The sequence below is a fragment of the Alternaria alternata genome (assembly GCF_001642055.1).
Source record: "Alternaria alternata strain SRC1lrK2f unplaced genomic scaffold CC77scaffold_10, whole genome shotgun sequence".
NCBI lineage: Eukaryota > Fungi > Ascomycota > Dothideomycetes > Pleosporales > Pleosporaceae > Alternaria > Alternaria alternata.
The window spans coordinates 980,832-1,004,714 of NW_017306199.1; the positions used below are offsets into that span (position 1 = coordinate 980,832).

Below are 23,883 nucleotides of genomic sequence, written 5' to 3' on the forward strand. Positions count from 1 at the left end.
AGCTAACATACGGGACGGCGGCACTTAAGGTGGCTTCGACATTGATGTCAGCATCAGGTGTGATCACAGACTCATAGCCCGCGGATTCGTCCGGGCAGCGCGCATCGTTTAGGGAGGCAGAAGATGCCACAGTGCGTGCAGGCGACAGCAGCGGTCGTCTTGATTATTATAGGCGGGTAAACAGGGAACGTATTGGGGGGTACGGCTAGGTAATCTTGCTGCATGGAACTGGGAAATTTGATCGCAAGCCTACGCATGTAGTTACGATCCGGTTCTCGCGAATGCGCCTATGATCAGCGTGGCTGCGGATCCGTCTTGGCGATGCGATCAGGTTCTAGTCGTAAGGGGGAAAGGGAGTGTGTTATCATAGCAGAAAGGAGAACCGGAATGCAGCGTATCTTGCCAACACAAGCTTTTGGCAGATGCATTCGAGACAGTGACAAGTGACGATCTCGCGTGTCATCAATCGTGTCTGCCAGTGGGCACGTGTGGCGCATGACTGTGGCGTCCATAATATGGCTGTGCGCGGCTCCACTAAAATTTCAGAGTTCGCGCGACTTTTCCGTACGGCCGTCGCGACTTTCCAGCAGCTTCAGAAGACATTAACACAAGTGTTACGTGCATCATGGCACCCCAAACAAAGACAGATCGATCTTTTGGCGCCTTGACGCCCGCCCTGTCAGAATGGATACTCGAGGCTGTGGATTCCATGGGCTTTGTGAAAACTACGCCTGTACAACATGCTGCCATCCCCATGTTCATGAAGAACTCTGATGTTGTAGTCGAAGCCGTTACAGGAAGTGGAAAAACTCTAGCGTAAGATTCGCATCACGAAATCTCATTTTTGTCTAACAAGCTACTAGTTACCTGATACCCATTGTTGAGCGCCTGCTGCGGCTTGATGCGCCCATAAAGAAGCATCACGTGGGTGCCATTATCATCTCACCAACAAGGGAACTTGCAACACAAATTCACACTGTACTATCGTCACTTCTGAGATTCCATGCGCCCTCCGCAGCCCTACTGGATCCCGAGGATGAAGACACCGACATGGAGGACGCCGATGCTCCACCAAAGCCGACCTTCCCACCAGGAACCTTGAGGGTCGTACCCCAGCTACTCCTTGGAGGATCAGTAACGCCAGCTCAGGATCTTAGTAGATTTCTCAAGTCATCTACCAACGTACTTATCGGTACACCGGGACGTCTACTGGAACTCCTCTCCTCGCCGCATGTGCATTGCTCACAGTCATCCTTCGATGCTCTCGTACTGGATGAAGCCGACCGTCTTCTGGATCTTGGCTTCAAGGACGACCTACAGAAGATTCTCTCCCGACTACCAAAGCAACGCCGGACCGGTCTCTTCAGTGCTAGTGTTTCCGAGGCTGTCGACCAGTTGATTCGTGTTGGTCTCCGAAATCCTGTCCGTATTGCAGTCAAAGTCAAGGCGCGAGCTGCACCCAATAGTGCGACAGGAGAGATGGGCGCCATTGAAGACAAGAAAACACCAGCAAGTTTACAAATGTCCTACCTTACCGTACCCGCTTCGCACAAGCTACCTGCAATTAAGAAAGTGCTCTCGTCCTTAGAACCACAGCCGCAAAAGTCCATCATGTACCTGGCGACATGCTTTTCGGTGGACTACTTCCAACACATCTTACCCGAAGTCCTCAAAGGGTACACCATCGTGCCTCTGCATGGCAAACTGCCGGACAAAGTCAGAAATCGCAACTTCATCAAATTCGTCGAGAGCGTCACACCGTCTATCCTTCTCACCACAGATGTCGCTGCACGTGGTCTCGATATCCCCTCGGTGGATCTTGTTCTTCAACTAGATGCCCCAAGCGATCCCAAGACTTTTATCCATCGTTGCGGACGCGCAGGCCGAGCGGGCCGCAAGGGTTTAGCCATTACATTCCTCAGCCCAGGACGAGAAGAAGACTACATTGAGTTCCTCCGAGTTCGGCAGACCCCTGTATCGCCTTTTACTACACCTGATGTTACAGTAACCGCGGAAGAAGCAGCAGCCATGAGCAACCGGATACGGAAGGTAGTCAAGTCCGACCGAGCACTATTTGACAAAGCACAGCGGGGATTCGTTTCATGGGTCCGTGCCTATAGCAAGCATACCGCGAGTTCCATCTTCCGTATTCCAGATCTCGATTGGACAGAGCATGGTAATGCCTGGGGTCTGCTCAAGCTACCCAGCATGCCGGAACTGAAAAAGTGGGAAGGAGACCGAAGTCTGGGGGTGGAGATGGATTTCAGCACCTATGCATACAAGGACAAAGTGCGGGAACAACAACGACAGACCGAGCAGAGTGAATACGAGGCAAATAAGGCTGAGGGCAAGAAGCGATATGTCACAGAAGACAAGAAGGCCTCGGCATGGACGCAGCAGAAGGACCAGAAGGCGCTCAAGGAACTACGAAGAGAGAAGAAGGCAGCAAAGCGCGAGCATGATCGTGTGGCGGCGTTGACGGAAGACGAAAGGAAGGAGGAGCAAAGAGTGAAGGGTATGATTGAGCAGGTACGGAAGAAGGTAGCAGCGAAAGAAGCACAAGAGGCGGAAGATGTGTTCGAAGGGTTTAGCGATTGATTAGGGTATATACCTGGAGTTTAAGGAACCTAATGTGACGGTTTTCTGGGTATTCAGGCGCCTGGCTCTTATACTATTGCAAGAATTATCCAGCCGGACTACTGAGTAGTCGACAGACATCACTTTGCAAGCTCTATCTACTCATCCTCTGAGAGGTTGAAATGGACCAGTGATCATGACCATTTGAAGCTCGGATCTTGCGACTTTCTTTCTAAACCCTACCCAGCCGCTGAGTAAGGTCGTCCACATTATGTCACGCCTTCTCCTTTCTCGTGCCTTCTGGTCTTCGGCTCATGCTCCAGGTCTCTTTCCGTTCCCTCTCTTTCACCTTGTTTTCTTCAGCTAGGTAGTCTTTGGCTTTTGGACTTCCCGCCTTCTCGTAGAGCGTACTAATGACATGAACAATATCTTCCTCCTGCAGCAATGGATCTTTAGTCTCTCCGTCTCCCAGTTCAGCCAGACGCGCCTTGACGGCCTCAATGACGTAGGCGCGCACCTTACGTGCTGAACCATGGGTAAAAGAAGAAAGGACGGTGAGGAGACTGAGGACTTTGGGAGACACGTCTTTGGGGTCGTCGGGCATCATGGAAGCTGGCAGGAAAACCTCCCACTTCCAGTTCCAATTGTAGAAGATTGCCATACCGACATCGGGTTGGGTGCACATCTGTTCGGGATCACTGACGAGGATTTCCTGTACCTCCTTTTTGACGGTGGCGTATGGGCGCGTGATGCGGATGATGTTGGTTTGAACGAAGCCACCGGTGTTTGCGCCAGCACTGGAAACACACGTGATGTGGGCGCACCTTTGTTGATCGTTAAGGTCCTTACTTCCGGTTAGCTATCGGTACTTCTTTTTTCTGCCAGATGTTCCGTACCTCCCATGCCAGTCCAACGCCATCAGTCATCCAGTCTACGTTTGCGCTGTCCTCGCCGTTGTACATGATGCAGTTCCATGGCTTGTAATATTTCATGGTCTCGTCTCGACTGATAGCAACTTGTACAACCTGTCCCGATACGCAATCGCGAAGGTTATCGATTGGTTTGGCGCGGATGTCGTAGACCGCAGCGTAGTTGGTTCTGAATATCGAACGAATATCGTAGAGGAGATTGAAGTGCTTGTCGGGATTCCGGATCATGAAATCCTTCTTAGTCTTTTCGGTCGAAGGGCAGTGAAGAGTGAATTTGATTGCCATGAAAGCGTTGGTGTCATTACATATTTGGTTTGGATGATGAGCGCCAAGTGGTTGGAGGAAGGATAAAAGGACAGTAAATTGGAAAGAGAAATAAAGAACAAGAGGACAAGTCACAGGAACTGGAGCACTTGTGACAGGTTTTCCGGCTTGTGGGCGAGTGGCTCTTGAGCGTTTGCGGTGCGCGAGATTGGACGCAGCGATACGTCACTACTATATCGCGAGCGCTCTCAGACCGACGAGACTTCACTGCTGGCGGACCGTAGAGAACTAGCAGTCGCCTTCCGATTTTATCCCCTTAGTTTCAAGATAGCTCAAAGTCCACTGAATTGCCTGGAATTCCTCAACGTAATCCAATAGAGTATATTCTACTCCCGCACGCAGGTGTTTAGCGCCTAACAGCACTACTGGCGGAATCATATAACACGAGTATGTTTGAACGTGTGTTTGATCTTGGGAGGCTGGCCTTTATTGAAGAGTGCGTGATGAAAGAGCACATGATGTCAGGTGCTGTCCTGTACGGAAATCTTTCTTGTTGACTGTTTTGGAGTCCTTGAACGACCTGTCTGCAGCTCAATGTGTACAGAGCCATTAGTAAGACTATGTTTCACGGACACATGCAGGGTTAAGTCACGAAACTGGTTATAGCCAATTCCTGGACCAAGTCCGTCTGCGCAAACCACACAACACGTGCCACTACCCTAATGAGCCTTCGGCTTTCCGTGAGTGATGGCAGTGCGCCTATTGTAGACTCGTCCAAACACTTTGGTTGTGACTCGAAATGATTTGATGACTCCAGAGCTCACGAAATATCTAGAATCGCAGCCACTGAAAGTCATCATGAGCAAGCACCAAATTGTGTCCCTCGCCCCAAATTTGCCCTTCGGTTGCGAATCGCAGTGATCCAATCTGGATTAACGGAAAGAGCTGGTCGCAGTGACTTGCATCGAACGCTTTAAAGTTGTTCGACGTAGTCTGCAGGGTGTTGCGCATGGTGTTATGCAATTTGCGAGCCTCTATCTGGTCGACGCGAAGCCTCCGTGATAAGGTTATGGGGTTATGACCATTTCCTCCGAGCGCAACCACTTTTGTTGGGGTACGCAAATTCAGTATCATGCGTTCGGTGTACAGAACACTGAAGTGAGGGTTGCCTTGGAACAGCAGATTCGCGAGCGTTTTCAGGAAGATGGCGATGTAGTCGAAGAGTTGCTTGGCAAAACAAGTAGGGGAATGTTCTAACAGATGAGCCAGCTCATGTTCATGGGGTACGAAGGACTCGCGAGGCCCGTCTCGGAGAGGCTCACGAGTGCGCAAATCGACATTGATGAGAAGTTGGTTGAAGGTAGGCGAAAGCGCCGCAAATTGAACCCAGCTCAAGGAGAAGTACGGCCGACCATGCGAAAATGTGATGTCGAATTCATAGTTTAGGCGTTTTGCGGCGACCAAATGTTGAATTGCCTGCTTAAACTCTCCATGGATCTGGCGACATACGCGCAGCAAGCCGCGATAGCACCGAAGCGGTAGATCGTTCCTCACATAATGCTCTGACACCACCATAACCCCACGGAAAGATCGCCCTAGCTCTTCACCGAGTAATATCTCGTATACATGGTTTCGAAGTTCAAGGGGTAGATCCAAAAAGCCTGGCATGTCGCTGGGTGCCAAATGTGCTGATGCGCCTGTCGAAGATCAGGGTCCAGCGGCACACGGAAGTTCGGAAGCGAGACCGAAGGATCGCGAGTGCGGTACGCTGCTGAAGTCGCTGCTTGCGGAACCAAAATGTGCGTGAGCAGAGGCGTGAGAAGGAAGCTGACGTAACCAGGAACAGTGAGATATGGTTTGGAAATCAGATGAAGTGAGATTTGTGGGTTTTCGACGCGGTTCAGCGTGTGAAACCGATCGGTCCGTGCTGCCCACGTGATTGGATCTGGGCTCATTGATTTGCGACGGCGCCGCGACACCGTCGTCATCGGCGAACCGTTGCGCTACTGGAAATGGTATCTCGCAGCAGCTTCATTGTTGTGCCACATCCGATACGTCGTCGCGTACATGGATGACTACGAGCTGGATCGCATTGCATCGGATAACCCTGCTCTGACTGCGCCTGCAGCACAGCGGGCTCCCATACGACGCCTCAAGTCTCAAGGCCAAACGACGTCGAAATCCCAATCTACTGGTTCTCAAGCTACGCCTGCGCCTCTAGAGCTGACCAAGTACGATGTATGTGTTCGATGAAACGGTACCATAATCCTGCGCTGAACAAACGTAGGTCGGGTGGCGGAGGATCGTCCGAAACTTTTCGCCGTCATGGTTCTCCGTGACTATGGGCACGGGAATAGTATCTCTACTTCTCGTGGCTATACCGTTCAAAGCAGACTGGCTCTATTGGCTTGCCGTGATCTTCTTCGGTCTCAATACTATCTTGTTCGCATCCGCCTTCTCGGTCTCGGTCTTCCGATATGCTGTCTATCCTGAGATATGGACCGTTATGATCGCGGACAGCGTCAATTCGCTCTTTCTTGGAACCATCCCGATGGGATTTGCTACCCTCATCTCAGCTTGGTGCTCAATATGTATTCCATACTGGGGATCTTGGGCCACCACCTTTGCTTGGGTTTGCTGGATGATCGATTCTGTAGTCGCTGTGTCTGTCACAATATCGCTCACCATTCTGCTGATATCTGCATCCGACCGACAGGCTTTGGATCGTATTACTGCAGCTCAACTACTACCCATCGCCGCGTCTATCGTTGCGGCCGGTACTGGTGCCAGAGTCGCCGAGCACCTGCCCAACCCGCAACATGCGCTTGGTACGATCATCGCATCATATGTCATGTGGGGCATGTCTACGCCATTAGCGATGACTGTCTTAGTCATGTACTACACACGTCTGGCTTTACATAAACTACCACCACGAGAGATTGTTGTATCGTCTTTTCTGCCACTGGGTCCGTTGGGTATGGGCGGTTATTCGATAACATATCTTGGTATGGTGAGCCGACGAGTATTCCCAGAAACGGAGTTCTTCTCAGATATCCCTGTGGCAGGCGATATATTCTTCGTTGTCGGGATTTTCATAGCACTCATAATGTGGGCGTTTGGGCTGACTTGGCTCTGCTTTGCCCTGGCATCTATCTACAAGTCACGCCCGTTTCCGTTCAACATGGGCTGGTGGGGGTTCACCTTTCCTCTTGGCGTCATGGCGCTTAGTACGATGGAACTTGGAAACATCTTTCCGAGTCTGTTTTTCAGGGTCTTGGGGACGATCTTTGCTGTTGCCGTCATTCTACTATGGTGCGTGGTAGCTGTTGGGACAGCACGAGGTGCATGGAGTGGCCGTCTATTCAACGCGCCATGCCTCAAAAATTTACCCAAAAAAGATTCTTTAGGACACGATGAAACCGAGAAAGAGAAGGGGCCAGTGCAAACATGACCATGTCTTTCTATGATGGTGGCAATATTCTGTTTCAGGGTGAAGACAACAAACGGGTGCGAGAGAGATGATCATATATCGCGTTGCATTTCATCGTAATAGTTTACTTGCTGTGCAGCCCTCCTGGAGCAAAGCACCCAGCCTCCTGCTCTTCGTCCTACGGCTACACAACCCCCGAAGCCCTCCAATACGCTATCGCGAACACTGTGCTAGGCCACTCAGGCGCTTGCAGCTGTGCATTGATCTACCACTGATTAGCTTCAACTCCAAACTTCGGCACTGTTTAACTAACCTTTCTGTGCCTGGCACTCCTGAGTGGAAAAGTTTCCATTTCCACCATTGGCCAAGTTCGCACAGCCGTTGAACTGTTGGTCGCAAGACCGCTGCAGAGCACCTGAAAGGTTGACAAAGGTGTCGCCCTTCACACTGAAGGGGCGGTTCGCGATACCGGAATCGAGTACAGGTGTGGCTGCGACACCACCGAGAGCGCCGGTGAAGGTTTGTGCATTGTTCTGGCGGACCCAGACAGCGCGTGCGTTGGTAAGAGCGGCGATGCCGAGAACAAGAAGGGTGCTGGTGAACTTCATTTTGGTAGAATGGATTGTACGGTATAGACTGTCGAAAAAATTGGGTATCTTAATATTGTATTGAACGAATGGGGCGGCCGAGCGCTGGAGAAGAGAATGACACGAAGTGAATGTAAGTTGAATGAGTGTTAGCTTGATGATGGAGTTCTATCAAAAGCCTCTCATTATATATATATATATTTCCACAGCATCTACATCTGTATCTTCAACGCGGCTCGCAAAATGAGTAGGCAGAGCTGCAATGCCGATGTGTTCATGTTCCATGGTCGTGCCTCAGGCACCTGAAACCCCTCAAGTCTTGGAACCGACACACCAAATGCTTCATTGCCTTATAACCGGCGACGCGACAAAACAACTGCACCACTCGAGTTACTGCTGGAGACGATAATGTTTACAGCTCAGGCTTGACAGGTGGTGACAGCTGCTTGCAGCCATCATCCTGGATTTCGGTAGCCGCGTGGACGTGGCGTCATTTGTCTCGCGTTGCTTCGTATGGTGATCCTTTCTGCGTCGTTATCATATGTGATACGCTATAGTGTTCGAGAATGTCATTGACCACGTCGGAAACATAGATTCGAACTGTATAGGCGATAATAGAGGCATGCAGGCGCCGTGCGGATTGTCGCGGGACCCGACGCACAATATCCCGAGTCGTAGTGAGACAGTTGAGCTTCGTGGAACGCTATGGTACATATCCATCCTTCCGAGCATTATAACTGTGAAAATTGTTGGATTCCTTCACTGTCTTACGATCTCAGATGTACCATCGCTTTCTGTCTAACCTTCCCACACTTCCCATATCGGACCTTGCAAACGCTATCGCGCCTACCGCCTCATCTGGGCAGACATCCCCTATTCGTACGGGATAGTCGCGCAACAACGCTGTTCTTTCCAACCCACTCAGCGTAGTTCCACCTGTAGGAGTCGGGAAGTAAGGGTTCAACAGCGTCAGCGAAGATGCGTAACCGATGATATCCGGTACGAGCGTAATATATTTAAGAACAAGTCCCGAATAGGCCGCAGCTAGCAGTACAATCGAGCAAACCAATAGCGCTGTGAGCCATTTCCAGTTCGTTTTGTAGATGGGTTTTGTTTTCTGCAATACGTCGGCATCGGTCGCGACGAATTTCACGCTAGAGACCGAGTCGGTGGTCTGCGTAGTGTTCAACCAGGCAGTCTCCATTACAGATGCTGGCAGATTTCCACCGAGCGCTCGCGTGCCATAAGTAGATTGCCAGAATGTGTTGTACAGGATGGTCAATCGCTCGCCAAAAGCCTGTGGCGATAATTTGTAAAGTTCGACGTTGACAAAACCCAGACCGATGAAGTTGGATGGATCACCTATCCATTTCTCCATTGTCGTCGAGCCTTTATGATACCTTGGCGTTTCTGTCTTGTAGAAGTCGAGGCTCGGCATTACTCCAAGTAGGGTCGAGGTAAATCTCCGGATAACAATGTCGTAACCAATCGGATAGTCTTCATCGAGCAATCCCAACTTTCTCATCTTGTAGACGGCACAAGACGTCCCGTTGCAGCGCACTCCAGCTTCATACTTATCGAACGAAAGCTCACAGTTGGCTATCGAGAATTTGTCTTCTCTATCTTGGGCGACAGATTCACTCCGAATCGGACAGGGGTAGCCATAACACCACGGGGTGGGACAGTCTGTTGCGTTGTTCCTGCAAGGCGGCTGTGTATCGTTGTACATCTGGAGTTGCCATGAGAAATCATCAGTGAAATCCGCCGGTTTGTCTGTTGGCCCTTCGTTGCTCAGGCACTTCAAATCCCATTGTCGAGCTTCTATGTTGAAAGAGGTGAAGCCAACAGATGGTGGTCCAACAACCGGAATACCAATCAGAGAAGCGTAAGTAATATTGGCGGCGGTAGAGTTGGGGACCAACTTCCACTCATCAGGCGTGCTGTTCTCGATAGTACGATAGAGCGGAAGCTTGACGTTCCCCCATAGGTCCATGGGTGTACTCTGGTATCTGGTGCTGCTGAGTATAGCTGCGAGCGTAATGGGCGTGTAGGTGTTACGGCCAAGTTCTGTGAAAAGAGTAGGTATAAAGTCAGTGGGTGTCTCATACCGTGTTCGTATATGTACACTTACCGGCGTAAGAGGTACCACTCATCATAGAATCCATGATCGTCATAGGACTCATGTAGCGTATTTGGCTAGTAAAATGAATGTCTCCAACTTCTTGGTTCAGCAGCCGAAGCGCGGATTGTCCACCCACTGGCGAAAGAAGCCAAATCAAGACAGATGCTAGCCCAACCATAGACCAAGACCTCAGGCAAATCTGACGCTCGAGTGCGGAGAAGACGGACTGGCAGCCAATCAGTTGTTCAAGACGACCAAGAGTTGTGCCTCGCTGAGCCAGCCAAAGTCCGAGGTGTCGAAAGAACCTTCCCATCAAAGCCGCAAAGATAAGTGGGAATATGGTCGGCGAAAGAAGTAGGGTTTGTTCCAGCTTATGACCATAGTCTGACACTTCTTTTCCGTTCAGCCTAACAGCGACAAAAGCGAGTGCTATACAGTATTAGCACTTATTTCATGTGACCGCTCCCAGTTCGTAATGGGGGAATAACGACATGCCAAGACTGGTGGTACTCACCTAAAAACATAACGGGCGTCGATGCCAGAACCACATCGAATACCATGATCAGTACTTTCAGCGGTGTGATCGTCGCTACTTTCTGTGAACGCGATGGCCATTTCTGTACTCGTGTTTCGTGAGATGTGTCCTTGTTGTCTTTCACACCGTCTTCCCCATCGTGATCTCGTGAATCATCCGAGCTGTTGCTATACGACCCAGCATCATATTGGATGCTCAACGCGTCCTCCACCGACACACGCGGACCTTTAATGTTGTGTCCAACAGGTTCGTACGCCATGACGTTCAGAGTTGCGGTAAGATGTAGTGGGCAGAGCTCTGAGAATGATAGGAACGGCGGATCGAGAAGGAATGCGTTCAAGAAGTGCCCCAGTACCTAAGTAACTGGGTACTCAGGTACCAACAATGCAGGACGGGGCGTAAGATATGCAACCATGCCTCCCTTGCGTCCGACATGGTGTAGCCTGCGGTGGGCACGGCGTTTCGCCGAAGGATGAGAACCCTGCTTCGCTGGAGCAGACGCGTTAAGCGGCTGGCTAGGCATACTTTCTCGAACCTGGAGCATTGTGACATGTACGCGCCCGGACTGAGCTAACCGTGACGCGCCATGCCGCTGTGTGGTGGACCGACTTGATTTTCGCCACTAAGCCGCTAGCGTCATCTGGAAATAGTTTAACGCAAGGGTCATGATATCTGCACTTGCAGAACGGCGGACATTGAACACTTGTATGCATTCCCCACAATCCCCAACCGTACCATCGGCACCACAAGACTCGACTACAAGTAATCTGTATCTGTGGTACACGTCTCCATAGTTTAAGCAGATCTAGCGCGTGCGATGTTGCCAATATCGCGTATTGGTCAACCCGCCCGATGAGGATCACCGCTTTTCTTTGGTCAGCTGGAATTGGAACCCATATTCCACGGCGCACGGATAGAAAACAGGTTAGAGAAATGATGGGCCTGTCAAAGAGACAATGGCCAATCTTCTTGGTGCCTTCCCCACCTGGCAACTGGTTGCTATGACATCGTTGTACTAACTCCTTCTCAGCACATCTCGCTCGCAGTTTGCAAAGATTTTAAAGGCGTCAAATGGTCAGAACTCGATCCTAAAAAGAAGGAAGATATCTTCCAAGAAATCAAGGATGCCATGCGAAAGAGCAAGCTTCCGGCAGTAGATGACCAGGGAATCGAGTGGCGCGTATCATCAGTCCTGCCCTCGCTACGGCACATGCAGCGCTGTATGCACATCTACAGTGTTCAATATAGCTTTTTGCTGATTCAATTACAGTTGCAGATCGTTTCAAAGATTGGCAGAATATGGCTGGGACAAAATTCCCCCATGTGAGTACGATGCTGTGAATATGCTTAATAAAGTCGAGCGCTGTCCTGGTTCTGACAAAATCTCTAGAGAGTATTTCGCGAGGCGATTGATGCAAAATTTCGAGGGATTCATGCGAAAAGAGAAGACCTCCGCTGCTGGACGCAGATTCCCGAAGAAATACGACTTGAACTTGCTGCAGAAAGTAACAAGCGACTTGTTCAGCTTGGGCTTCCTACGATGGATGAAGAGGTCGTGTTGGAAAAATTAAGAAAGTGCATGAACCATTGGATGAAGGATCAAACTAAGTTCATGCCTCGGTAGTGTAATCGCAATTTTTCCAAAGAGCTGTTGCTAGTGGGCTTGACTGGTTCAAACAAGAGCAGCCAAGGACAGACTTACGACTAGCTTCAGAACGGCTACTGTGTATCTCAGGGAACGTTTCACATTGTATTACCTGTAGTACAACAGCGTAAAGCCATCTTGACCTCTCTCCGACCATATATCCTGGGTATCGATACTCTCCACTCCTGCTGTCATCCTTCAGAACCGAATCGCAACGCAGAGCGCGTCCTGGACGACCAACCCTGCGCAAGTGAGGTCAGAGGCGGCGACTCCGTCCAAACGATGACCTTCCCTTCTCCCTTGCTCACCGCATCCAACCAACCCCTGAACTCTTTCAGATCAACTCGATATCCCTTAATAAGTGGTATACTTCCCGCCTTTTCCAATTTCACAACCGTTCTCTTCAGCGTCTGCGCACCCTCCTGTGGCAGGATGCTCGATTCCTCTACTTCCGTTGAACCTGCACTGCTCGAGACAGAGCGAATCTCACGATGGAGATGCTTCTGGCCACGGCTCGGGCTGATGAGGTTCTGTAGAGAGGCCAAGCGTCTTATCGGCTGCTCAGGTGGTGCAGGCGTCGCAGGTGGTTTGCTGAGAATAGGTTCATGGTTGTCGGGAAAGACGGTGTGGAGACAAGTCGATGTGTCAGTAACAGCGGAAAGGTGCCACGCGAGCATGACGTGGGGCGGAGTTTCCTCTTCTGGAATCGCATGTTCTTTGATAAGAACATACGCCCATCGTCCTTCTCCACTATCCGCAAGATGTATCTGATCCCGGTATACTCCCAATGTTCTTTTTCGCTCTCCATGTTTGGATCCGATGCCCAATCTCCGTTTCATAGCCTGCGCCTTTGAAGGGTGTTCCTGCTCCTGCGCGTTGAAAGTGACAACTTCCTCCTTGCTGCGGAAGACATCAACCTCTGCATAGCCAATTTCAGCCATATCGCCTGGGCCCAGGAACCGGATGTCCTTGTGTGGAATGAAGCTAGTGTAGTAGAAACCGACGGAGATAAGGCGGTTGTAGGCTGGTGGAGTAATGCGGCGTGGAAAAGCGGCATGTATGGGGAAGGTCTTCGGGTCCGGAAGGCGCCGGTAGAAGGACTGCATTGCGTGCGACCAGGTCAGGAGGATGGTGAGTAGGGCGGGGGTATATCCCGGGAAATCGACTTCCCACAAAGCTGAGGATGATGCGGGCAAGGTTGGCAGACCGGTAGCCTTCTTATTATCTGAGTGGATGTCTCTGACGTCTGGTCGGAACAACTCGTCTGCTGCTTGAGGTATCAAGCGCTTCTTGGACGGCGCAAGTTTAGTTGGCGACGGAGATTGGACGACAATGTAAGGTACGCTAGATGTAGGTGGTTGACGGAACAAGTTCTGGAAACATGCGCTGTCTCGCGAGGAACTAGCTGCTGGAGTAGGTTGACATGGTACCATATGTTGCTGTGAAATGCCCTTGCTCTCGTCCCAAGACTGTGCACCGACGCGAGGAGAAGGGAAGAGAGGCTTGATACGAGATATACCCTTATGACTGGAGAGACTTTCTGACCTAGTGTTGTAGTTGTACGCATGTCTTGAACCGCTTGCCTCAATGTCATCGCTACCCACGTTGGGATTTGCATTAGAGTACGCTGGCACATGCTGTTCTTCAAATGCATCCATTTGCTTCTTGAAGGCGGCGAGCGAAGGTGTATCATACGACGCGCGCACAGGCTGAGATCCATTTGATGACATTGAGTTGGCTGCAGGGCCTTGAGACGTCATGCGAGGTGGTGAGGAGCCAGAAGCTTGTTGGCCAGACTGAGTTGAAGTCCATGTAGCCTTGACCGGACCCTCGTGCTCTTCTCTTATTTCCGGCAGGCGTTCTTGCATACTTGCGGCCTGACTGAGCACATCCAACCCCATACTTTGCACCCTGTGGTCCAAGCCATACTCTTTCATCCCGACAACAAACTCTTGCTTTAGGACTTTCGGCATCGCAGGCGGAGTAACGAAAGGGACCGGCTCTGCTGTTCCTACAAAGCGCTTTAACCTCTTTCCTGCCTCGATAGCGCGAGTGATACCAATGCCGCGAATGGTTCTGCTCTTCTCAGGTGTCTCGGGCTGGTGATTGTCGTGGATATTCGGAAAGTTTCGCTGATAATTCGGCAAAGGTGTACAGGGCTCGAAATCAAACCTTGTGTACCGTACGGGGTCCATGGTAGGTGTTGGGGGTGCTATATCGCTAGCGGCCCTTCTGTCAGTAGCTTCCAATATAAGTGTGAAGTTGCTCAATGAGAATATTGATGAATACGTGGAGCTGGGCGTATGGAGCTCAGAAAGATTGATTGGAGTCTGGAGGTCAGCATCGTCGGTCGGTTGCGGGCTCGTTTCCTTACTCTTGGCGTCGTCTTCGGGGCGGTCGGCCATAGTGAAGGTGAAAGTAAGAAGGATCTAGCGCAGCTTTCTACCTAAATTCCTCCAGACACCTCCGTAGGATATGTTTTTGAAAGCGACTGCTAGACTTCGATATTGTGAGGTATTGAGTATGGGTAACGGTAACTGAGAAGGCCGTTCTGGAGATGAACAAGAGCTCAAGCAATATTGTCAAATGCAAGGTGACTGACCAATGAATCTGGTACGAGAGAGAGAGAGAGAGAGAGTAAGAAGAGATCCAACGCGAAGCAGGGAAAAGATCCAATTACCATTATGACTCCCTCAAAGGTGTCTAACTATACTATCAAACGTGGTATCATGTCGTCTTATCCAAAGCTCCATTCATATCCCGCTATTTCGTCTCAAGGAGAAAGAACTACTCCGTGGTGGAGAAGACATACTCAGCCTCGAGCGTGTAAGCTGGGCTAGCGGGGCCGAAAATCTGCCTGTCTTCACGCATCCATTCAGGGTGGTTGATAGCGTCGATCCAGTCCTGGACCTCCATGACAATGCAGCCGTACTTGGGGACCAATCCACTGCCTCCCTCAGCGCCTTGAGTAGACTTGATGGGAATGGTACCTGTAACGTTGTCAATAGTTATCAAAGCATTCCAAAGGATCTAACATACCATCTTGGCCGGGGCAGCTGTACATCTGGAAAGCCTCTTGGTCGGAGTAGATGTCGAGCTTGATACCAGACCACTCACTAGACAAAGAAGCGACAGGTCCAGAGTTGCGCCAGTCCAGAGTCTCAGCTTGGTTGCGGTTGACAAGGTAGCAGGTATCGTAACCAGTGCAGTTGAAGCCGCAGTTGCCAAGAAGCTCGGGCGCAGTCTGGTTGGCGCCGATCTGCTTGGGAGCCGACCAGAAGTCGTTGACTGAGTATTGCTCGTTAGGAAGGATAGTGCCGGTAGGGATGAGAATATTATCCACATCCATACGTTGGCCAGAGTAGGGGATGTGGAAAGTGTGGTTTAGCGCGGTCTCATCATCAGGGTTGCCAAATCCATCCAAATTCCAGTAAGTCTATTCTGATCAGCCTCGCCTTGATGTGCCAAAATACTAGTCTACTTACGTGGGAAGTCAGCATGATGGGTGTCTTCTTGGTGGTAGCAAGAGCCACAATCTTGATGTTCCAGGTGTATGGGGTCATGGTGTAGGTGACGTAGCTCACGACCTCACCAGGAAAGCCTTCCTTGCCGTCAGGATCGACAATAGAAAAGGTGATGGACTCTTGGGTCTGCGACACAACGGTGAAGTTGCGGTAGTCCCATCCATCTGGTCCACCGTGAAGAGTGTCGTTGTTGTTGTTCTCATTGGGCTCGATGTGGAAGGTCTCGCCGTCAATGGAAAAGGTAGAGTTTCGAATACGATTGGCGTAACGACCGGGCACACCACCAAAATGGGGATGAACCTCACCCTCGTATGCAGTCGCGTTGTCGAAGCCGAGAACGATATCGCGCTCAACACCATCCTTGCCCTTGACGAACAGATTGGAGACGGACGCGCCATATGGGATAAAGTGACCACGGATACCCTCAGACGAGATCGTGTACTTGCCGTCCTTGTCAGGTCCAAGAGACGAGCTGTTCTGCGCAAAGGCAGCCGCAGCAAACAGAGGGAGTACAGTTGAGAACCGCATCGTGACTTGCCAAGCTCGAGTGAGTTGAGAAGTGGAGGTGATGTGATGTGGTGTGGAGAAGAGTATGGGGTTGAAGGGCGGAGAGTGATTAAATACTACAGGGACAGACCATCGGCGCAATTACCGTTCCACGATCCTGTGACTAGGATGCCATCCCGCATACTCACTTCTCCAGCCTCCGGGTTTATGGTGCTAACGGGGTCGCACTGGGGAAAAGGGCGGGTCGCCGCTTGAGGGTAGCGAACGTGCGCTTCCCCGCAAAGGCCTCCATGGGTGTCAATTCCCCAGGAACACGGCTATGACGAAACCGGCCCGCACAAGCTTGCAGAAGCTGCACACCAGTCCCTTTCGTGCCATGAAGCGCAAAGATCAGCTGTCGCACAATATTGTCGCTCTCAATTGCACTTGCTCTTCTTTCATCTGTCGTACCGTGAGGCATCCAGCTCCCTTGCAAGCTCGAAGCCTCGGTCGTCATAGCTCTAAAATCGCGACTAAACAATCTCACTCGACAAGGATCAGTAGAGCAAAAGGCACCGGCAGAAATCACCATTCGCGGAAAATCGCGGAAAAAACTAAGCGCGCCGCTTTGACAGGCAAAGGTCATGGATATAGCTTGGTTGTTGATGTGGAGAGCGGCTGGTGTTGCCCTTGCGAATGAGCTTACCCGTTGAGGCGGAAGCTTGACCACGCCACAGGTCGTATATGCACGCTCGGGATGGTATACTGAATACAGGAATTATGCCGCCATCGTTCTTTGTAGCGACTTACGGATATTGTGTTTCTATCTAAGCTTCAGGATACAATACACAGCTGGCAGGTCTTGAAATAGGCCACGCCATGTCTCGTTCTTTTAACAGTTGTCATCTGATTAGATGGCCCGAGCTCTCTTTCGTCGTACTCCGCATACCTAGTTCCACACTTGAACCTGCTTACATCTTACATTCATAGAATCGTCGCACCTATCACCTGCTCATCTGCGTCCGCACATCAAAAAGGTTCTAGGTCGCCTTTCCTACAACTGACGGCCTTCTTCGTCTGGACCAGGCGAGGAAGGTGATCGGAGAGTCGCGTGGCCTCGGTTGGCACCAGCGTACACCAAATCGCGGTCATTACCCCGGTGTGAATCAGCAAAAGAACGTGTAGGCAGAGTGTATGGGTACAGCTCGTTGAGACCCGGCAGAGCCATGTTTACTGGTACTTGAGTACCTTGGAGGCCGAGTCCATAGCTAGTGTACGGATGTTGTCGGTCGTGAGCAAAAGGCTCGACAACGTGATCATCACAAGCACTTTGCCAGTTGGTAATATACTGCTTGTTGTCTTCCGCTGCTGCTGCTTGGGCGTCGAGATGAGAGACGACCGAGTCAATACGTCCTTGCGGTCGTGGCGCGTCAATTTCGGAGGCGACGTTGACAGCAGTGAGCAGGTTGTCCAAACTTGTTCGAGTGGGAAGCTGGTGAGAACGGTAAGAGCTTAAGCCTTCGAAATAGGGCTGGTTCTCCTGGTATTGATGAGGGGTATCGGCAACGGTTAGAGAAAAGTCTTTCGATTCAGGTACCATCAAGGGCGCCATCGGAGCCTTATATGCTGACACATTCCTCTTGGATGCAGCTGAGGGAGCCTGTTCTAACGGACGTGACGGAATCATGCCTCCTTTGCAGCTCGGGTGTTCGTTCCAGCTTACGCTCGGTTTGTTGTTCTTCGCCCAGCAGCCGGTAGTTGTTTCCAGGTTGTCAAGCTTGTTACCCCAGTGATGCTTCTTGACCCGAGATCGGCTGGAAAAGCCCTTGCCACAGAGACTGTGGATGTAGGGCCCACGTCCATGTGATGATTTGTTTTCGTCCATGACCCTCTTCTTCGGCTTGGGTAGAACAAATGGTTGGTCGACGGTTGTGGTTGATGTTGAAGTAGGACTAGCAGTCGGGGTAACATCTTCACTGATATCCTCCTTTACATCAACTTGAACTCTTGAGCTTTCACGACAACGCTTTTTCGACGGTGGTGGCATATCATTGATGGCTTTTCCAATGGGGACAGCAACCGGAACTCCGAGCACGGAAGGGCTGGTGGTCGCCACTTGCCCCTCCTCTGGCGAAGAATTTGGAAACAGGTGAGTTTCGCGAGAAAGAGATGGAGAGTCGAAGTGATTGCTGGCGAGAGGCTGCGCATGATCGGGCATCGGACTGCTGGCGACAGGACACCAGGGCTGACTGTAAGAGGCTTTGGGTTCTGTACGGATGTTAGCGATAGGCTCTGATACTTGTGATGAAATCGGTTCTCACCCTTAGGCTGGTCTATATCCTCCCAGTTGTACGGAGAACGACTTCGCTGCGTTATGATCTCTACACCATGTTGCTGCCTTTCAGGGATCTTGTCCTCTTCATGGCTTCTCATGTGAGGACCAAAACTGGCAGATTCAGTCAAAACAGGGGAGGTGAATGCGTTCGGGTGACAGAATTGGCCGGGGGTCTGGTGCATCGACGAAGATAGTGGCAATCCACCAACACCATGAACTCCAGAACCGAATACTCCCTCGGAATAGGTAGATGAATAGTTTTGGCTTGCCTCGTACCACAACGGAGAAATTGGAGGCAGACGCATCTGAGGCTGGTGAGCTGGCTGTAGGAATTGCGGGCTGGGGATTCCTTGGCTGAAGGGCTGATGCGAGCCGAAGTCAAAGTCGCCCATTCCCCAGTCTGCGTCCTTATGGAAGAGGATATTCAAGAGATCTTGCTTGAGGTCTGCTTGATCTCCGAGCGCAAGCCTGATTGCAACGAGTGTGTCCTTTTTTGATAGGCGTCCTTCTCGAAATGTGCCGAGAATATTCAGGATACTCATTACTTCCGATGACTCCTCCCCGAATCGCAGCTCCAATAGTCAGTATCAGTCGTTTTATGAGATATTCAATCTTCCACATGGTTCGGGTGGGTTGTTTGAGGAACGACTTACTTTGAGGTTGTCTAAGAATGTGTAGACAACTTGCCTCATAGTAGGCTGCTGACGCCGCTCTACATGTTCCCATTTCTCGTTGGCCGTCATGGAGTACGCCATTTCGGTCGAATATAGTGATTGTTGTGTATCTTGAAGCATCTCGTCGCAATTAAGTGCTTCCATGGTTTTGGCTCAGATAGGTAGCGCGAGCACGTATCTTGAACAATAGCTCGATCGCAACACCGACGTCGATGTGATATGGTTGAGGAAGAGATGGAGATGACGGGTCTCGTGGCACAGGCGCTCGGTTCTCAAATAACCGAACCTATCGAGCCTATTCTGGTGAAGTGACGATGAAACACACGTGAACACGCGTCCTCCGCTCTTCGGTCTCGCAGAGGCGGCAACGCAATTTCAGCGTTTGTATGGTACGTGGATACTCGCAGCCGGAGGATTTGACGAGTTGTTTGTACGTGGTGTCACAAGCACGGTCTATGCCCCATTCGGACAACTGGTGATGCGTCTGAGGGAAGTCGCCATGAGGGCAACAGAACAACAACACCAAACTCTCGTCACAATCAGCATATCTGGGGTGATTAAATCGCACTACATATACGATACTGATCCAAAACGTTCCTGTCGAGTGACAATCGCCTGTATTGGGGTATCCGGTTATGTCATGGTATTCTGACCTCTAGCGCCACCTGCAGTGGCTCGTACTGAATCATTGAATGGTCGTTGAAGCTCCGCTAAGTTCGTGTATCCTTCGAAGCGATCAAGCGGCCTCTAAAGACCGTTTGGCGGGAATGGCCGGCATCATAAACCACCTCTACCACGCTTTTCCTGCAATGCCAACCGCCGTCCATTCGGTCGAACAATACAAAGTCGGCAGGCTGACCAGGCTCTAGGGCAAGAGACGTGGAATCACAGCCTATAGCGGCTTTTGCCCGAGCCGATACGGTTTCCTGCATGAGTTAGAGTGGTCGTCGAGACGGAGCTGAACGGCCACTTACATATAGGAGTTCGGCATCTTTCTTTGTTCCAGCCTGGTACAACCCGACACCCAGAGATGCGATAGTCTAGATCATAGTGTCAGCAACACCTCTGCTTGATTGTGGGTGTGACATGTCTTACCAGAGGATCGCAATTCCCGTACGGCGTGAAGGCGTTGCCCACGTTGTTGACAGCAATCGCAGCATTGAATCCGTACTCGTTGATGAGTTCGACGACTGGCAAGGTTCCACGCACGTTCTCTGGCGTCCGCATCATGAAAAGATCGGAAGTCGGTAGACCCACGAAAGAAATCGGCAGATCGCCTACTTCTTGTCTCAGATGCGTCCACTCGTCATTTCGAAACCTTGTCAATCTTGTGCAATGGCCTAACGTGATCTGTTTGCTCCCCGCTTTCTTGCTCCATTCTAGCTCTTTGATGGTGTTCAAGGCATCCCAGACCAGAGGCTTTTTGTCTTCTTCCAGAAAGTAGTCAAGATGGAGATCGAGATGCTTTTGGTGCTTTAGAGCTAACTGCGTGATCCATTTAACATTGTCTAGAGACTTTTCCTCGTCATCTTCAACATATGGCGTGCTTCCAAGCACATCTACTTGCCCCAACGAGGCAGAGTTGGTCATTAGCTTTCTTACCTCCTCGCCCCCGTCCTGGCCAGAAAAGAGCGGGAGCTGGGCGAACGCGCATATCTGCACCTCACACCGATCCTTGAAGATCTCTCTCAATTTGAGACCCGCATCCAAGCACTTCATCTTTACCACCCCGTCCACTTCCACAAAGGCTCGCATAACGGTTACACCATGTTGGATGCTCTCTTCAATGAGGCGTGTGCCCCTTCTTAGGAGGTCATCCTCCTCAAACCTTGACTTTGCCTCGCCTGTCATCTCCATAGCCTCCTTGAAATCGCCGCTCTCAATCTGCAGGTCGCTGAATTTAGGATCTTGAAGGAGAAAGCATTTGTCGAGATGGATGTGAGCGTGGCAGAGCGACGGCGCTATGAGACGGTTGCCTCCATCCAGTGTGTCCTCGTGGCCATCCTGGCAGTCACTATGGTTGTCTACTGAGGCTATTTTCCCATCTTTGATGGCGATATCCCAGAGTGTCGACGGCGGCTTGTTTGGTAGACGGACGTTGGTTATCTTCTCGAGTGTCTTGGTTGACATCCTGTCCTGCATGCTTTCCTTCTCTTCACTAGACTAGAGGCGTAGATGCTCAGGGTTGATGGGCCGCGGGCTAACAAAGGACAGATTGGAGAAAAAGAAAGGAAGGAGAAGAACCAGGAACACCGATAATGACGCTTAGACAAAGCGAGGAAATGCTAGATCGCTTCACTGCACGAGCGTCAACAGATGCCAAGAGCGATGCTGGAGCAGTGAATGGGAGTAAACTCTAATAGCAGCAGAGAACAGGTATTAAAGGCTATCAATATGCATCACACGAGTACACCAGATGTTGATGAGGCCGGAAATAGATGCAAAAGCTTGTGCAGTCGAGAGATGGGTGGGGGTGGTGCCCCGCATGGCTATAGGGGGAGCTAACTCTGTATCCGTGCATGTTGTACGTACCTAAACCTTGACGCGTCTCCAAAGAAGTTACCATCCTATCCACCTTCCATCTCCACTGACGCGCTTTCATCGCGAATTTCGCTGCCGTTCATTTTTGCACACCTTCCAACATGCAGCCGAACTATCAGGCACGGGGATATAATTATCCGCAACAGCACAATGCAGCTACACCTTCCCGACGACCAGGTAAGTACCCATTGCCAAACACAGCTGCCACAACACGTCCTCCTGCACCGACCGCCTGCGCATACTCTCCGTAAAAGACGATGATTAGTAGGAACGACCTCGCTCACTTGTTTCGCAACCCAGGCCCCATTGTCCACCCTCCGCACCCAGCTGCGCAACCGCAGTACAACACCGCCAACATGCAGGCTTCGCAGCGCGCCGAAGCCGAGCGCCGCGAGAAGATGCGCCGCATCGCAAAAAACCCGACCGACAAGAACATCCCCGAGGGCGTCGAGGACGTGTGCATTGGCGATGCCGTAGCGCGCTACAAGGAATTGCGCGAGGTCGAGCGCACACTGGATGCGACTATGATGCGCAAGAAGCTGGACGTTATGGACTCGAAGCACCATTCGCGCGCATCGCGCTATGGCACCATGCGCATATGGATATCAAACACCGCCGAGAACCAGCCTTGGCAGAGCAGCGGCATCGACGCGGATGCCTTCGATTTTGAGAGCGAGAACAACGCGACGTACCGTGTCAAGATCCAAGGACGCTTGCTCGACGAAGAGGGTGATGAAGGTCTCGAGGATGACGAGGAAGATGAGAAGGACGCCGATGCGATGTATGTCTGCTCAGCTTTTCCAACGCGGCAACGCTAGCTCGAGAGCCTGCCGATCGCAAATATATTTCAGTAGGAAACTAACTGGTATCTAGGGACGAAGACGGAGCAGAGAAAAAGCCAGCCGCAAAACCGAAGCTATTTTCGCACTACTTCACATCCATCAACATCGATTTCGACCGCGCCAAGAGCTTACAACCTGACAACTTCACGCAAATCGAGTGGAAACGGCCTGAGAACCCTACTGCGAAGGAGGCCAACTTTAGCGAACTCGAATTTGAGCGCAAGGGCGACGAGAACATCAACATCACTATCAACCTGCAGCGATACCAAAATCCCGAGGTCTTCCGCCTGAGCAAACCTCTCGCCGAGTTGCTCGACACCGATGAGGAGGATCGCGCTGGTGTTCTCATGGGCATCTGGGAATACGCGAGGTCACAACATCTGCAACAAGAAGACGATGAGCGCAAGTTTGCATGTGACGCCAGGCTGAAGGCTCTCTTCGGTGGCCAAGACCATTTCTTCTTCCCAAACCTGCCCCAGCTCATCAAGCAACACCTCACGACTCTCCCACCTATCCAGCTACAGTACACCATTCGCGTGGACAAGGACTATATCTCGCCCGCTGCCGATTCGGGAAAGACCGCTTCCGAGCCGACCGTATACGACGTCCAGGTAGCACTCGAAGACCCCATGCAGCCACTATTCCAAGATATCCTGCGCCGACCAGATAGCATACAGACCCTTCAAGAGATCCAGAAGATCGACGAGCAGCTTGTGCTATTGATGGGGGCGATCGGTCAATCAAAAGCAAAGCACGCCTTCTTCACCAGCATGTCCAAGGATCCCGTGGCCTTCTTCAAGCGCTGGTTGTCTAGCCAGAAGCGAGACCTGGAGGTGCTACTTGGCGAGGCTACGCGAGGTGGTGGAGAAGACGTATCTGGCGAGGAATGGCGACGAGGAGGAGCTGATGGTGTATGGGGCAGCGAGGTCGCCAAGGAGAGCGTGGCCTTGTGGCTGGCCAGGTCCAATATCAAGCCTCATTAGGAAGAGCTGCTTGGTTAATTTCCTTGCTAGGTTGTAGGAGTTTGCACTCGTATTCAGAGGAGCCGGGCGAAAACACGGCGTTCGTATTCGATACCCAAAGATCAGTTTCTTCAGCTTCAACGACGATGCCGTGAAAACGTTCTGTGGGGTGTTTAGATTGTGATAGATGACCATGGCGTGGGGACCATGATAATGCGCATACATACACCAGCCATGAAGCCGGCGAAACTTCATCGATCTTATCTACTCAGTCTGCTTATGGATTTCGTGTGATGAGAGCGTCTCATCGTTGGAGGTAGCATCTGTGTCAGCTCTATAGGGTGGGTCAGCTTCGTCCGGAAGCAGCTAGTCGATATCGTCATCCTTCTTCACTGATCTTGCATCAGGTAACTGTAACACAAAACAATCA

General features: G+C 51.1%; 11 protein-coding genes across 11 annotated transcripts; 3 read left to right on the forward strand and 8 right to left on the reverse strand.

Moving 5' to 3' along the window:
- Window positions 1-469: 469 nt before the first annotated feature.
- On the forward strand, window positions 470-3,010 carry CC77DRAFT_87562 (DEAD-domain-containing protein). Its single transcript, XM_018533507.1, has 2 exons — window positions 470-816; window positions 864-3,010. The coding sequence occupies exons 1-2, from the start codon at window positions 626-628 to the stop codon at window positions 2,596-2,598; spliced, it is 1,926 nt and encodes a 641-aa protein (XP_018386298.1). The 5' UTR covers window positions 470-625; the 3' UTR covers window positions 2,599-3,010.
- On the reverse strand, window positions 2,852-3,791 carry CC77DRAFT_1061441 (hypothetical protein; the record flags this gene model as incomplete). The annotated part of the gene is made up of 2 exons (XM_018528433.1): window positions 2,852-3,421; window positions 3,474-3,791. The coding sequence occupies 2 exons, from the start codon at window positions 3,789-3,791 to the stop codon at window positions 2,852-2,854; spliced, it is 888 nt and encodes a 295-aa protein (XP_018386299.1).
- An 810-nt stretch (window positions 3,792-4,601) lies between these two features.
- On the reverse strand, window positions 4,602-5,438 carry CC77DRAFT_935195 (hypothetical protein; the record flags this gene model as incomplete). Its single annotated transcript, XM_018534426.1, has 1 exon — window positions 4,602-5,438. One exon carries the CDS (start codon window positions 5,436-5,438, stop codon window positions 4,602-4,604), a length of 837 nt encoding a protein of 278 aa, XP_018386300.1.
- Window positions 5,439-5,837: 399 nt separating this feature from the next.
- Window positions 5,838-7,221, forward strand: CC77DRAFT_1031245 (sulfite transporter Ssu2; the record flags this gene model as incomplete). The annotated part of the gene is made up of 2 exons (XM_018526650.1): window positions 5,838-6,008; window positions 6,058-7,221. 2 exons carry the CDS (start codon window positions 5,838-5,840, stop codon window positions 7,219-7,221), a joined length of 1,335 nt encoding a protein of 444 aa, XP_018386301.1.
- Window positions 7,222-7,439: 218 nt separating this feature from the next.
- Window positions 7,440-7,808, reverse strand: CC77DRAFT_1061444 (hypothetical protein; the record flags this gene model as incomplete). The annotated part of the gene is made up of 2 exons (XM_018528434.1): window positions 7,440-7,465; window positions 7,514-7,808. 2 exons carry the CDS (start codon window positions 7,806-7,808, stop codon window positions 7,440-7,442), a joined length of 321 nt encoding a protein of 106 aa, XP_018386302.1.
- Window positions 7,809-8,562: 754 nt separating this feature from the next.
- Window positions 8,563-10,703, reverse strand: CC77DRAFT_1061445 (hypothetical protein; the record flags this gene model as incomplete). Its single annotated transcript, XM_018528435.1, has 3 exons — window positions 8,563-9,854; window positions 9,919-10,338; window positions 10,424-10,703. The coding sequence occupies 3 exons, from the start codon at window positions 10,701-10,703 to the stop codon at window positions 8,563-8,565; spliced, it is 1,992 nt and encodes a 663-aa protein (XP_018386303.1).
- Window positions 10,704-12,397: 1,694 nt separating this feature from the next.
- Window positions 12,398-14,149, reverse strand: CC77DRAFT_922390 (hypothetical protein; the record flags this gene model as incomplete). Its single annotated transcript, XM_018533736.1, has 3 exons — window positions 12,398-12,889; window positions 12,977-13,328; window positions 13,788-14,149. Coding segments are annotated over 3 exons (1,206 nt in total), but the record flags the coding sequence as incomplete, so codon positions are not given.
- Window positions 14,150-14,876: 727 nt separating this feature from the next.
- CC77DRAFT_935362 (aldose 1-epimerase) lies at window positions 14,877-16,141 on the reverse strand (the record flags this gene model as incomplete). The annotated part of the gene is made up of 3 exons (XM_018534437.1): window positions 14,877-15,079; window positions 15,129-15,525; window positions 15,575-16,141. 3 exons carry the CDS (start codon window positions 16,139-16,141, stop codon window positions 14,877-14,879), a joined length of 1,167 nt encoding a protein of 388 aa, XP_018386305.1.
- A 1,012-nt stretch (window positions 16,142-17,153) lies between these two features.
- CC77DRAFT_1061448 (hypothetical protein) lies at window positions 17,154-19,189 on the reverse strand (the record flags this gene model as incomplete). Its single annotated transcript, XM_018528436.1, has 3 exons — window positions 17,154-18,367; window positions 18,421-19,006; window positions 19,088-19,189. The coding sequence occupies 3 exons, from the start codon at window positions 19,187-19,189 to the stop codon at window positions 17,154-17,156; spliced, it is 1,902 nt and encodes a 633-aa protein (XP_018386306.1).
- Window positions 19,190-19,694: 505 nt separating this feature from the next.
- Window positions 19,695-21,723, reverse strand: CC77DRAFT_1020517 (cytosine deaminase protein-like protein). Its single transcript, XM_018525059.1, has 3 exons — window positions 20,204-21,723; window positions 20,083-20,148; window positions 19,695-20,034 (listed from the first exon to the last, which is right to left on the reverse strand). The coding sequence occupies exons 1-3, from the start codon at window positions 21,236-21,238 to the stop codon at window positions 19,819-19,821; spliced, it is 1,317 nt and encodes a 438-aa protein (XP_018386307.1). The 5' UTR covers window positions 21,239-21,723; the 3' UTR covers window positions 19,695-19,818.
- Window positions 21,724-21,906: 183 nt separating this feature from the next.
- Window positions 21,907-23,474, forward strand: CC77DRAFT_1031253 (hypothetical protein; the record flags this gene model as incomplete). Its single annotated transcript, XM_018526651.1, has 2 exons — window positions 21,907-22,430; window positions 22,523-23,474. The coding sequence occupies 2 exons, from the start codon at window positions 21,907-21,909 to the stop codon at window positions 23,472-23,474; spliced, it is 1,476 nt and encodes a 491-aa protein (XP_018386308.1).
- Between the last annotated feature and the right edge of the window lie 409 nt (window positions 23,475-23,883).